General features: G+C 57.3%; 1 protein-coding gene across 3 annotated transcripts in view; it reads left to right on the forward strand.

The window, feature by feature from the left end:
- Nucleotides 1-13,298, forward strand: part of LDB3 (LIM domain binding 3) — a 60,036-nt gene that overhangs the window by 30,782 nt on the left and 15,956 nt on the right. For all 3 annotated transcript variants that reach the window (XM_062214533.1, XM_062214529.1, XM_062214530.1), the window contains 4 exons: nucleotides 582-746; nucleotides 4,014-4,159; nucleotides 10,838-11,258; nucleotides 12,642-12,822. In XM_062214533.1, coding sequence (XP_062070517.1) covers nucleotides 582-746; nucleotides 4,014-4,159; nucleotides 10,838-11,258; nucleotides 12,642-12,822 — 913 coding nt within the window. The remainder of the gene's footprint in view (nucleotides 1-581; nucleotides 747-4,013; nucleotides 4,160-10,837; nucleotides 11,259-12,641; nucleotides 12,823-13,298) is intronic.

Below are 13,298 nucleotides of genomic sequence, written 5' to 3' on the forward strand. Positions count from 1 at the left end.
CAGCTTTGATAACCTTGATCTGCCTGGTGTGGTAGCCCTCATCCATCTTGCACATATAGTGTCAGTGCCCTGAGTCTTTCCGAGCCTCAAGTTCAGGTTCTCAGAGCTCCAGAGCCTAAGCCCTAGACACTCAAATGCTCGCCTCTGCTCTGTTTGCTACTTCATCTCTCCCCAGAGGCAGTGGATGCCCCTGGCTGAGCTGGGGGGGATGAAAGGAAGAGGAAAACAGAACCAGGAGGCACCTGGCTGATGATCCAACCTACTTTCTCCGTTGTGCTGCGTTTTGCTGAGAAAGAAGCATGAGCAAGCTCAGAAACTCTGGGAGAGGAAAACACCTCCCAGAAGGAGAATGCTCTTCCGTGGTCTGAGCTTGCCCTCCTGGGCTGCTGCTGGATGAGCTCCGGCCTGGACCCTGGAGGACACCCCCTCTCCGGAGGCTCCTGCACTATGCAGCACGCATAGCCTGCCTCTGCTAAGTTCAGCCGCCTCCATGCAGAGGGGGTTCCTCGCAGGGTTTTGGGACCCCGTGGGGGTCTCAAGGGCCTCCTTGACCTGTTGTCTTTTTCGGTCCGCCTCATCAGCACCCCCATTGAGCATGCTCCAGTGTGCACCAGCCAGGCCGCCACCCCGCTGCTGCCCGCTTCTGCCCAGCCGCCTGCTGCTGCCTCTCCCAGCACAGCCTCGCCGCCCCTGGCTGCAGCCGCGGCCCATGCAGCCCCTGCCTCAAGCCCTGCGGACAGTCCAAGGTAACTGGCCCACAGGTGCCAGCCGTGACTGCGAGGACGGGGGACAGGAGAGGCCCTGTCCTGGGATCTTGCCCTGCCTACCAGGGGCATACACTGCAGTGAGAGAGGTAAAAGTCCCCCCCCCCCCTTCTCTCTCTCTCAAACACACACACACACACACATACACACACTGAGGTAGATTTAAAAAGGGGAATGTATGCAAAGTTGTTGTTGCTGGATCTGATGAAAGAAAATCAAAGTCATCCCTGGGGGAATCATGGGTGGCTCCACGGAAGAGGGCACATTGATCCGGGCACAGAAGGCAGGTCAGGTTTGGTCCGCTGGAGTTCAGCCACTAACTTGCCCACCTCCTCTATACTTTCTTCTCTTGATGAAGAAGCGTGTTAGCGCCAAAGGCACCTGCTATGGTGGAATTCAGTCTCTGCTCCACCCCTCACTGTCTGTGACCTCCTTGTGAAAGGGACCTTACCTCCCTGAAGCCTGGGTCCTCATCTGTTAGGATGTTTAACACAACACCTATCACGCAGGCTCGTGATAGAGAAGACACGCATAAGCACCTAGCCCAGGCAAAGGGCAAAAGGACCTGGAGGGGCTGCATCCCAATTGCCCTCCTGTATACCTGGCAAGGTAGGGTACCTGCCGAAGGTGGGGAGCAGGTGCAGGGCGGTCCGAGGCAGGCTGGACAGGTCACAGGTCACTCTGGAGCAGCTAGGTGGTGGCACCGCTAGGGCTGCCTGCCCAGCTCTCTTTCTGAGCTTCCCAGAGAACCATCTAGTTGGTGTTCAGGGTCAGAGGCCAGCTTCCCCTGCCTGCAGGGTTGGCCTGGGGAGGAGTGTGTCTCTGGGTCAGGGTGCGTGGGTCCATGGTACAGCCTGAGGCAGGACTGAGCTGGGCGGTGGCCTGCGGGTCTCTCTGCGGCCCTTCCATTCCCAGGTATCACAATGGCCCATGGAGTGCCCAGCCCATTCTTTCCCCAGTGCAACTGAAGCCTCAGAAGTGAGCTTAGCCTTAGGCCTCCAGATTTTATGCCAGTTTCCTGGGGGCATTTAGCAAGTTGCTTCACACAGGGGCCTTGCTATCCTGCACAGAGAAGAAACATCAGAGAGGCTGAGAAATGTGGCTGTTGTTGGGTGGAAAGAAACCGCCCAATTTGAATAGAGGTACACCAGATGCTAGGGCCACAACCCTTGCTTGGGGCAGGCTCCAGCACCAGCTCCAGGCCTCCATGTCCTGGCCTGCCTGCCACATAGCCCTTAGAACACCCTCAACAGGTCGAGTCCTTCTCCCCCCTTTGCCTTGGCGTGAGGGCTGGGACCTGTGTAGAACTTGAGGACACTGGAGCAAAGGGGTCAAGGACCCCTATCCTAAACCCAGCTACCTCCCTCCCTTTGCACCTCCCTACCCCCCTCCCTCCCTCCTCTAGCTGGAGCTAGAGGGAGCCCACTAGAGGCAACTGGCCACCCAGTTTTTCACAGGGGATGGTTTCTGGATTCTTGCCAGATGTCTGCATTCTCTGCCTCCTCTCCCAGAACCAGTCCCTGACACAGAACCGTTAGCTCAGACCCTTCTGACCCCAGGCCTTCCCACTGGGCACCCCAGGACACCCTTCTGTTGAGGCCCCCACTCCACTGGTCTGTCCACAAAACAGCAGGAGGCCCAGGGAGGCGGGACAATGCCTCACTCCAACAGAAACTTGGCAAATTGACAAGGCGAGTGTGTTCGGCCCCCAGGTGTGGGACATGGGCTCCTTGGGGCTTGTGTTACCTTTGCTTTGTCTAGGGCAGCCCCACAGGCCCCTCTGTGTCCACTCAGGAGCTTGGTGGTAGGTTCCTATCCTGGAGCCACCCAACTCTGAGAGTCCCCGACAGGAAGGCACACCCTCATCTTACGACTCTGCCCCCCAGGGCCCAAGGGGAATGAACAGAAAGAAGGCAGGAAGCCGGAAACCATGGGCTGGGAAGGAGGGCCGTGTATGTGGGGCCTTCAAAAAGTTGGTGGAAAATGTATATTATGACAAAAAGCTATGTATGCATTTAGCAATTGTTTGTACTGAAACCAACTTATCCTTTAATTCCACTTTTTTTTCCACCAACTTTTGGAAATTCCCTCCTTTTTGTAGGTCTGCCTTTCTCCTGTGCCTCCACCAATGACCCACTGGTCCTGGATGTGGGTGGTCACGTGGCCCCGGTGGCATCTGAGGGGAGCAGGGCCCCACAGGTCCCACGCCCAGAAGGGTTTGAGTTCTGTAAGGTGTGTGTTCATTTTACACCAAGGAAGGAGTTTCAGAAACAAGAGAAACTGGGAAACACTGGGTCAGCCAAGGTTAACTAAACTCCAGGAGTTCTCAGAGCTGTCAGCTCTCTGAGAGGTCAAGTACGACATTTCCTGAGGCCAGTGAACTAGACACTTAAAAACATTTAGGTTTATTGGAGATGCAGACACAGACACACACACACAGGGTAAAGGGATAGAGAGAGTGCTCTCATCTGCTGGGCCACTCCCCAAATTCCTGGGGGGTGCAGGAACTCAACCCAGATCTCCCATGCTCCCATGTGGACAGCAGGGAGCCAACTACTTGAGCCATCACCACTGCCTCCCAGGGTGTACATTAGCAGGACGCTGGTGTCTGGGGCCGGAGCTGGGTATGGAACCCACGCAGTTGGATTAAGGTGTGGGCGTCTTACCTGCTAGGACAAATGCCCACCCCTAGGACACTTCCTCCCCCCATTTCTGTGGTTCCATAGTCCCTAGACCGCAATGAGAAGGGGTTGCTTTATGCCCCCTTGACAGTTATCAGTGGGATGAGGGCGTCAGACCTCCTGGCTTTCCATGAGCCCTCCCTGGAGCATTCTTGCTGAGAAACCTGAGACTTGGTGGGGTTACCATAGAAAGAGGCCGTCAGAGGAGACTGGAGGGTCTGAAGCCCTACAGTGGCTGTGAGAGCCTCCCTCCCTTTCTGTTCTGCCCCGGGCCCTTCCACAGCCCCATCTGGGCAGTGTCTCCCATGGGGGTGCTGGGCTCTCTGTGTGTTCTCGCGTCTGCCTGGTCGCATGCCTCCCTCTCTCCAAGGGCAGGTGCGCACGCCACCTAAGGAGAACCTCCTCCCCTCCAAGACTCCAGGCCTTTCCTCCCCAGGGACACCTGGGTCAGCTTTCTCCCTCACAGCGGCTCCTGAAGATCGGGGAGCCAACCTGTCAGGGCTGCTGGCCCGGGGCCCCCTGGGGCCATCCTTCTTGCTGTAACTCTCCCTCCTTCCCTTGGTTCCAGGCCCCAGGCCTCTACCTATGGCCACACAGCAGCTGCCTCTCCAGCACCTGCCGCCCATACCAGCTACAGCGAGGGCCCAGCTGCCCCTGCACCCAAGCCCCGGGTCGTCACCACTGCCAGCATCCGGCCATCTGTCTACCAGCCAGGTGAGATGCCAGGCGGGAGGGAGCGCGGATCCCCAGAGGATGGTGGTCAGTGAGGTCCTTAGAGCGAGGCTCAGTAGCCCTCCTTCCCCCGGCTGAGGGCCAGAACCCAGGTAGCCCGCATCTGGCCTTGGGGAGACAGGTGGGCAGTGCCAGGTGGGGCCGCAGCCTCCTGGCTGTTAGGAAAGGATGATCCTGGCTGGAGAGTTCCAGACTCTGGGTGAGACAAGAGAGGGTTTAGAGGGAAATCGCTGCTGTCCCCAGTTGGTCTCGCTCAAGCCAGAGTTACAGGCAGCTATGATAAACAGGCTGTGGGGTTTGGACACCCTCTGACGTCACAGCAAGACCCTGGGCAAGCTGCTAAGCTGTCTGATCTGTGGCTTCTTTGCCTGAGATGGGATAACCCAAGACAGGTGTGATAAAGCCCGAGCAGGCCAGCCCTGGCACCACGGGCAGAGCTCACTGGCTGGCTGTTCTGGCTCTCTGGGCCACCCTCTCTCTCACAGGGACAAGGACTCATACCCATGTCCCCTGCTTGGTAGGCCAAGTTGGGCCTGCTTTGCAGAGCCCAGGGGTAATTCCAAGGCTGGCATGCAGAACACCTGCCCTCCCAGCTGGTGTTCAAGGCAGCTGAGGGTCTTCAGCAGGTGTTTTCCCGGGTTGGGGGAAGATGGCAGGCCCTGGTCTCCAGCCGGGGCCCACAGCAGGGCTCCCAGCACCCAAGCCCTGAGTTCGCTCTACAGCCCCCCCCAGCCCCTCCTTTGCACGGGACGGACGCCAGGAGGGCATAGGGCTGCGGTGCAGTTCCTCTGCTGTGTGCCCTTGACTCAGGCCTGGCACAGAGGAGACTGCTCAGCACCAGCGCGGAGAATGAGGGCGCAAACTGCCAGCGAGGAATACACAGTTGGAGAGGGGACAACTGCAAATGGGCTGTGAGCTGTGCATTGTGTACACTCGGAGCCAAAGGGTCACAGGGATCCAGAGTGGTCCCCTGGTGCTCGTTCCACTGATGGGTGAGCCATTATACTTCAACATACGAGGGGCCCTCTACAAATTGATGGAAAATCAGTATCCTGAAAACACTAGCACAAATTTCTTTAAAAAAAAATGTAGGGGCTGGTGCTGTGGCGTAGCGGGTAAAGCTATCACTTGCAGTGCCAGCATCCCATATGGGCACCAGTTCAAGTCCTAGCTGCTCCGTTTCCCATTCAGCTCTCTGCTATGGCCTGGGAAAGCAGTAGAACATGGCCCAAGTCCTTGGGCCCTTGCACCTGTGTGAGAGATCCAAAGGAAGCTCCTGGCTCCTGGCTTCAGATTGGCTCAGCTCCAGCTGTTGCGGCCCTCTGGGGAGTGAACCAATGGATGGAAAACCTCTTGCATGGCCCCCTTCTCTCTCTGCTCCTGCCCTCTGTAATTCTGCCTTTCAAATAAAATAATTAAATCTTTTAAAAAAAGATTTATTTTATTTGAAAGGCACAGTTAGAGAGAGAGAGTGAGAGACAGAAAGGGTGACTTTCCACCTGCTGGTTCACACACCAGGTGGCCCCAGTGGCTGGGTCTGGGCCAGGCTGAAGCCAGGAGCCAGGAGCTTCATCCGGGTCTCCCACATACGTGCAGTCTTGGGCCACCTTCTGCTGATTTGCCCAGGCCATTAGCAGGGAACCGGACTGGAAGTAGAGCAGCTGGGACTCAAACTAGCACCACTTGGGATGCCGGTGTCACAGGCAGGAGTGTCAGTCTACACCATCACGCCGGCTCCTAAGCATTAATTTCAAAAGTTTTTTGCGCCCAAATAAACATATTTTAGTTTCATTTTTCAGCAAACTTTCACAAGTACCCTCCTATTTATTTTTATAGCCATCTTGAATTTCTAGAAAGCAGCAGATTTTCCACTTAGCTGTGAGACAAGTATTCCATTCCCTTCCAAAGGGTCCTGCATCTAATTTCTAACTAACTGCTCCAGTCTATCCCGGAGCAGTTTTAGGTTTAGCCCGATTGAGGACACACATTTCCCGAATGTTCTCCGCCCTAACCACCCGCGTGGCCTCTCCACCAGACCTACACGGGGTAAAGGCCACGCTATCGGAGGTCTGCCCCGGGCAGGGGGAGAGGGAAGGCCTCTGCGTGTCTCGCTGAGCATGTGAGCTGGCCCAGCAGCCGTGGGCTGGACTGAGGAGCACTCCTGCCGAGGCGCAGGGGGAGGCCGCGGGAGCGCGTCCCAGTGGCTGGAGCAGGGGACACGCCAGGGACACCGGCCTGGGGGTTGACAAATACACGCCTGCACCTGCTTTCTGCGAATGCGCATTCTCCAAGCACCGTGCCTGGCCCACAGGAGGTACCCTTCAAGGGCAAGGACAGGGGTTCGAGGCTGCACCTCCGCGGCAGGGGGTGGCATTGTGGACTGGGGGCTGCGAGGGCGAAACCTCCACGGGTGCAGCGGGCGCCAAGGGCAGACCGCGGGCACGGCAGGGAGGGTGGGAAGCGGTGTGGATGCGACTCCCTCGCAAGCCGTTCATTTCCGTCCCGGCCCGGCCCGGCCCGGGATAGGCCCTTCCGGGGCGCGTCCGCCCGAGCCGCCGGGCTGTGCTCGGCAGGCCCGCCAGGGGGCGGCACTGCTCCGGGGGCGCGCGGCCGGGCCCGCCCTGCGCCTTTGGCCTCCTCCTCCCCGGGCGGGCGAGACGTGCCGAGCCGCGGGCCTCCGCGCCGTTCCCAGGCCGCGCAGACGTTAACTCATTCCTGCCTGCAGGGAAGGGGGCGGCCTGCCTCCACTCCCTCGCCCGGGGAGGCCCGAACGCCGGCTGTGCGCCCGGGGCCTTCCCCTCAGCGCCGCCCGGAGCGCCCGGCCGCCGCTCCCCGCGGGGCCTCCTCCGGGCTGAGGGTGGCGTGCGCGGCCCGGGTCTCCTCGCTGGCGCCGGGCGGCCGCTCCCCGCGACACCTGGGGCCCGGGAGGGGTGGGCGGGCGGCGGCGGGGGCCGGGCCAGCCTCGCCGCGGGTGGCGGGGCCTCTGCGCGCGGGGCGGCCACGTCGGCCCGCGGGCCGGGCCCGGGAGTGAGTCAGAAATCACCTTGTTTAATTACACATTGCCGAGCCCGCCGAGTGCGATAGGGGCCTTTTGAACTTGCTAATTAGAGATGAAATATCGCCTTCTAATTTGGACGGGCTTCATTCCGTCACGCAGAAATAGCAACAGCCCCGGGGCTCCGCGAGAGGGGCTCGCACGTCCCCATGCTGGGGGCCTAGGGGGCCGGGCCTCACAAGGTGGGGAAGGCCCAGCTCGGGTGGGTCCAGCGCCGGGCCAGCAAGCAGCCAATCCTGGATTCCGGCCTGTCCCTGGCAGACCTTGGTGTTAGAGCAGGGGAGTGGACCTGGGAGGCGAGGTGGGCAGGGCCAGCGATTTGCAAGGGGCCACCTCAAGCCTGTCCTGCTGGTCAGGGGAGTGGTTAGGCAGAGACTTGGAGGGGCGCCGCTGCCTGGACTCCCATTCCAGCTACAGATCCCTGTGGACGGCTCTGAGGCGGTCACTTCGCCTCTGCTGGCCCTAGCTCCACATCTGTGAAATGAGCTTGCAAGTAAAGTAGTAGGTGCGGTGAAGCCGGCAGAGGGGCTGAAGTGTGTGGGCTGTCGCTGCTCCATAGCCACCGTGTTGATTAGAAAGAAATGGTCCAGGGGCCATATTTTTAAAATTCTTTTATTTATTTTTTAAAAAAAGATTATTTATTTGAAAGGCAGAGTGACAGAGACACAGAGAGTGAGATCTGTTTCACTCCTCAAATGGCTGCAACAGCTAGAGCCGGGCCCATCCAGAGCCAGGAGCTTCTTCTGGGTCTCCCAACTGGGTGCAAGGCCCCAAGCACTTGGGCCATCCTCTGCTGCTTTCCCAGGCCGTTGTGGGAGCTGGACTGGAAGTGGAGCAGCCTGGACTCGAACCTGCGCACATATGGGATGCTGGCGGCTTTATCCGCTTTGCCACGGCACCAGCCCTGCCATATTTCTTAAAAGCAAAAGTTCAGACCATGAACTTTTCATGTGTTTTTATTTAGCCCAATATATTCAAAGTATCACTTCCACGTCTGATCAGTGTAAAATCATTACTAATGAGATGTTTTATATTCCTGTCTGGTGCTGAGTCTTCCCTGTGCGGTATGCATTTCACACTTCATAGCACTAACCGCATTTCAAGAGCTCAGCAGCCACAAAGGGCTATGGATTAGACAGCGCAGGATTAGCGTGTTTGTTCTTAATCCCTTTTTTGCGGAGAACTGCGCCTTACTGAGAAACGTCAAAAGTCCCCTTGATCTGTAGCAAGGAGGGTGAAGCTGTTCTGGGCCACCTCCCCCTATCCCCAATCCTTTCAGTTCCCAGAATTACCCCTGCCCCAGCGGTTTAAGACCCTCTGCTTCTGCTCTGAGCACTAGGGAGCTGTGCCAGGTTCTTAGCGAGGGTGAAACCGTTGACACTTCAAAATGGGGTTTCACAGCTTCACAAAATGCGTGCACTATGTCACTCCAGTCAGTCCCCACCACACCCTGTAGGCGGGCAGGGGTGTCATACATTCCATCAGTGTTGAGTTATCTGACTTGAGGGTGTCACATCCCACCCCTCTCCCACAGTCTACCTGGTGACCACCAGGCCCTGGGGTGAGCTGGCAGCTTTACCAACCCCACTCACATTTAGCGACACATTATGCCAGGTACTAGGCTCGGGACTTTATATAGTATATGTATATATTATATACACATATATGTATATATATATTAATTTTAAAATGTTTTTATTTGAAAGGAAGAATGACAGAGAAGGAAACAGAGAGAGAGAGAGAGAGAGAGAGATCGATCTTCCATCCACTGTTTCACTCCCCCAAATGCTTATAAGAGTCAGGGCTGAATCAGGCCAAAGCTAGGAACCAGGAACTCCATCTGGGTCTCTCAAATGGCTGGCAGGGACTCAAATACTTGGGCCATCATCTGCTTGCCGCCTGCCAGGGTGTGCATTAGCAGGAAGTTGGGTGGGAAGCCAGGGAAGTTGGGACGGAAGCCAGGCACTCCTGTATGGGCTTCAGGGGTCGCAAGCGATGGCTTTAATTGCTGTGCCACAACATTCACCCCAGCACTGTGTATTTCTCATTTCCCCTTAATCCTCATAATAACCCTGCGAGGTCCTAAGAATTATTATTGCCTCAGGGAACTGAGGCCTGGAGAGGCTACAGTACTTGCCTGAGTGTATACAGCCGGTATGACTGTGCTCCATGCCTGGGAATGGGGTCTCCTGTTGATGGTGACCCCTTGATGACATGGTGCGTGGGGGTTTCTTTACAGGGGCAGCTGGGAGCTGGAGAGAATGCTTGGAGAGTCTCAGGCTGCCCCTTCCTGGCTCTGAGCCCCAGTGACCTCACAGGTGAAGGGGATAATGTGAGGACTGACTCAGCCGACCCATTATGTGCCTAGCCCACCCCTTAGTAAGTGGGAGGAAGATTCCTTAGGGAGAAGGTTTCGCCTCTGGCCTAGGGTGGCTCCGGGGCAGGGCTGGGGAGGGTTTCTCCCCTTCACACCCCCAGACCCGTGATCCCCAGCACTGAAGCGTGAGTCAACTAGGAACAGAAAGTACAGAGTTGGAGCAGCAGGCCAAGGGTCACCCAGAGGGAGACAACAGGTAGGGCCGCGGTCTTGAGCCCAGGAAGGCCCAGTGGGGGCTGCCTTGGCACAGTCCACGTGCCCAGGCCAGGCTAAGGGGCAGGGGTGGGAGGCTGCCCCACATGCTTCCCCAGGGAGGGGAGAAGGAGGGCTCCTTTGCAAGCTGTGAGCTGGGCTGCTGGCACCTGCTGTGATGGAGGAGGAGGCCGGCTGGGTGATGAGTGGGGTTAGGGGAGCAGCGGGGTCTGCCCAGCTGGCCTCACACTGGGAGGCGGCAGAGTGTTCAGAAAGTTGGGTTTTGAGGACCCAGAGCTGAGAGGGCTCTGGTTAGCAGCTGCAGCACCCCTTCTGTGCTGGGATCCCCAAAAGAGCTTCCTCTCTCAAGCAGCAGGAGGGACCAAGCACTGGCTTCCACAGCAGCCTCAGGCGGCCGCTCAAATACACTGTCAGTGTCCACCAAGCGGATATGGGGAAGCAGGGTTCCCCCAGACACAGCGTCTCCACCCAGGCTAGCTCCCTGATCAAACCAAGATGGAACCTGCACCACTACCACCACAACCCCCCCCCCCCAACCCCATGCAAATCGAGTCAACCTGTATGATTCAAGAAAGTGATGGTAGCTAAACCTGAACCTGAAACCCCAGCTGTGGGGGGCCAGCTGCTTGGTCCCCACGTCTGGCCTAGATCCAGGCCCAGCAAATGCATTTCTGGGACAAATCACTGGTCAGAGAGTGACTGCAGAGCATCCTCCAGTCAAGGCCAAACTGACCCACTCCCACCACTCCCCTCTCCTGCAGGCCGCAGGCAGGCAGCCCTGCCCACGTGGATGTGTATAGCCACATCGCCCAGCCTCTCCTCCCCTCCTCCAAGCCTGCTTCCTCCCTGGGCAGTCCTGCACCTGCTCTTCCCCATCCGTGGACACCCAGAAGTTCAGGGACATGTCTCCCCGAAACACTGGAATCCTACTGCTCTTTGCAGCTCAATCTGGGGGAGGAAAAGTGGGGGGTATGGATTTCTGATGCATTTTTCTTCTGGTCTTTTTGGTTTGCAGTGCCTGCACCTACCTACAGCCCGTCGCCAGGAGCCAGTTACAGTCCAGCCCCCTACACTCCTTCACCTGCCCCTTCCTACACCCCCTCCCCTGCCCCCACCTACTCCCCTTCCCCAGCACCCACCTACACCCCCTCGCCTGCCCCCAACTATAACCCTTCACCCTCAGCGGCCTACAGTGGGGGTCCCACGGAAGCTGCCAGCCGGCCCCCCTGGGTGACAGATGACAGCTTCTCTCAGAAGTTTGCCCCTGGCAAGACCACCACCACTGTCAGCAAGCAGACCCTGCCACGGGGGGCCCCGGCCTATACCCCGGCAGGGCCCCAGGTGTCCCCTCTCGCCAGGGGCACCGTCCAGAGGGCCGAGCGCTTCCCAGCCAGCAGCCGAACTCCACTCTGTGGCCACTGCAACAGCATCATCCGGTATGTCCTGATGTGTCCTGGGTGACGTGGGGAAGGCAGGGGTGTGGGTGCTCGCCCATGGCAGAGGGGGAGGGGAGGTACAGGGGTCAGGAGAGAGCCGCAGGCATGTCCCTCCGGCACTGTCTGGGCTGACCTCTCTGAGCTTAAGGGGTCAAGCCACCCACGTGAGGCCCACATCCCTGCGGGGTTGGGAGGGCCCCATGAGGTCAGTTGGGAAAACTCCAGCATGGTACCTATGCCAGGAGCTACCCCTTTGGCTAGGGCTGGGTGCTGGGAATCTGGAGGCTTATCGGACATGTTGCAAGCTGGCTGGCACTGTAGGTTTTGACCCAGCTTTCCTTTAAAGTGGCTTCTGGGTCTTTCTTGGAGATAGGCCTGTGTGGCTTCAGAGCCTTGGTGGGTATCAGCCACACAGAAATGAAAACAAGTCACTTCATGCTTAGAAGCCAGCAGTCGTGGACAGCGCTTGTTTGCATACTGTGTGTGTGTGTGTGTGTGTGATGAGCTCATAGGTACACGGAAAATATGTTTATTTAAAATGAAAGTAGCACATCCTCATTAGAGAAGAAATAGAAAATGGAGAAAAGTAAAAGTGAGGATACAAAAAATTTGCTCACCATCCCACTGTTGGGACTGACCTACAACTAGACTCTGTTTTTTGTCTGGGTCCCCCACTTACCAGCCCTGTGGCCTTGAATGAGCTACTTAACCATGCAGGGCCTCAGTTTCCTTGCCTGAAAATGGGCACCATCATAGCACCCACTTCTTAGGGTTGTTGGGAGGATGAAACACGTTAACAAATGCACAGTTCTTGCATTGTACCTGGCACAAATAAACTTGTAATCAGTGTTAGCCGTCAGCATCATTCTTTTTTATTCTTTAAGGTTTATTCATTTGAAAGGCAGTTATATAGAGAGAGAGACAGAGATCTTCTATCTGCTGGTTTACTTTCCAAATGGCTTCAGTGGCCAGCGCTGAGCCAAGCTGAAATCAGGAGCCTGGAACTCCATCTGGGTCTCCCACATGGGTGGCAAGGCCCCAAGTGCTTGGGCCGTCATCCACTGCTTTCCCAGGCACATTAGCGGGATTGGAACTGGTGCTCATACAGGATGCCAGCATTGCAGGGGGTGACTTAATCCTCTGCATGTTCACGTGTCACCTGCCATGGACAGGTGGGACTTGTTTCCCCATTCTCCTTCCTATGAGTGATGCAACAGGGAACGCTTTTCTGTAGGGAGCTTTCTCGGAACCTCACAGCACTGCACTGAACAGTCACGATGTCAGAGTTACTGGGTGTTATGCGTGAACACTGCTGGGGTTCTTGAAACCCCTGCTCCCGGGGTTTGGAGCTGCCTTGTTCACGGCTGCCCTCTGCTTCCCCAGGGGCCCTTTCCTCGTAGCCATGGGCCGCTCCTGGCACCCGGAGGAGTTCAACTGTGCCTACTGCAAGACCTCCCTGGCAGACGTGTGCTTTGTGGAGGAGCAGAACAACGTTTACTGTGAGCGGTGTTACGAGCAGTTCTTTGCCCCACTCTGCGCCAAGTGCAATGCCAAGATCATGGGGGTAAGCGACTCTGACCCTCGTCTTTGCCCCCCTCCGCTGACCAGCCTCTCCTCCTCCCCCAGGATTGTGAGGGCCCATTAGGAGGCCAAGAACAGAGAAAGCAACTCGGGCTCTGTCCTTAGAAGGGAGTCGTTCTGCCTCCAAAGAGCCAGGGATCAAATGAACTTGAAGCAAGAGATGATTATATGCCTGCACCACATGGCTTGTGAGACGTCTGCAGAGCGAGTTATTGCTTCATGGGCCTGACCTCACCACTCACCTGAATGTGGCCTTGCCACTCTGTGCTCTTTTGGTCAAATGGCAGGAGTAAGCTGGACCTTTCGCCCGAGGTTTATGGGAGGACCAGGGATGACAGCTTTTGTGAGAAGGCATGGAACCTAGCACGTGGCCAGTCCTCTGCTGCCCCCTGGGGCCTTTTCTCAGCATGCCCCAGGTCCACTCCCCCATGGGAGACTCAGGCAGTGGCCAGGGCCTGG

Source organism: Lepus europaeus, chromosome 17 (assembly GCF_033115175.1).
Source record: "Lepus europaeus isolate LE1 chromosome 17, mLepTim1.pri, whole genome shotgun sequence".
In the NCBI taxonomy this organism is placed as follows: domain Eukaryota; kingdom Metazoa; phylum Chordata; class Mammalia; order Lagomorpha; family Leporidae; genus Lepus; species Lepus europaeus.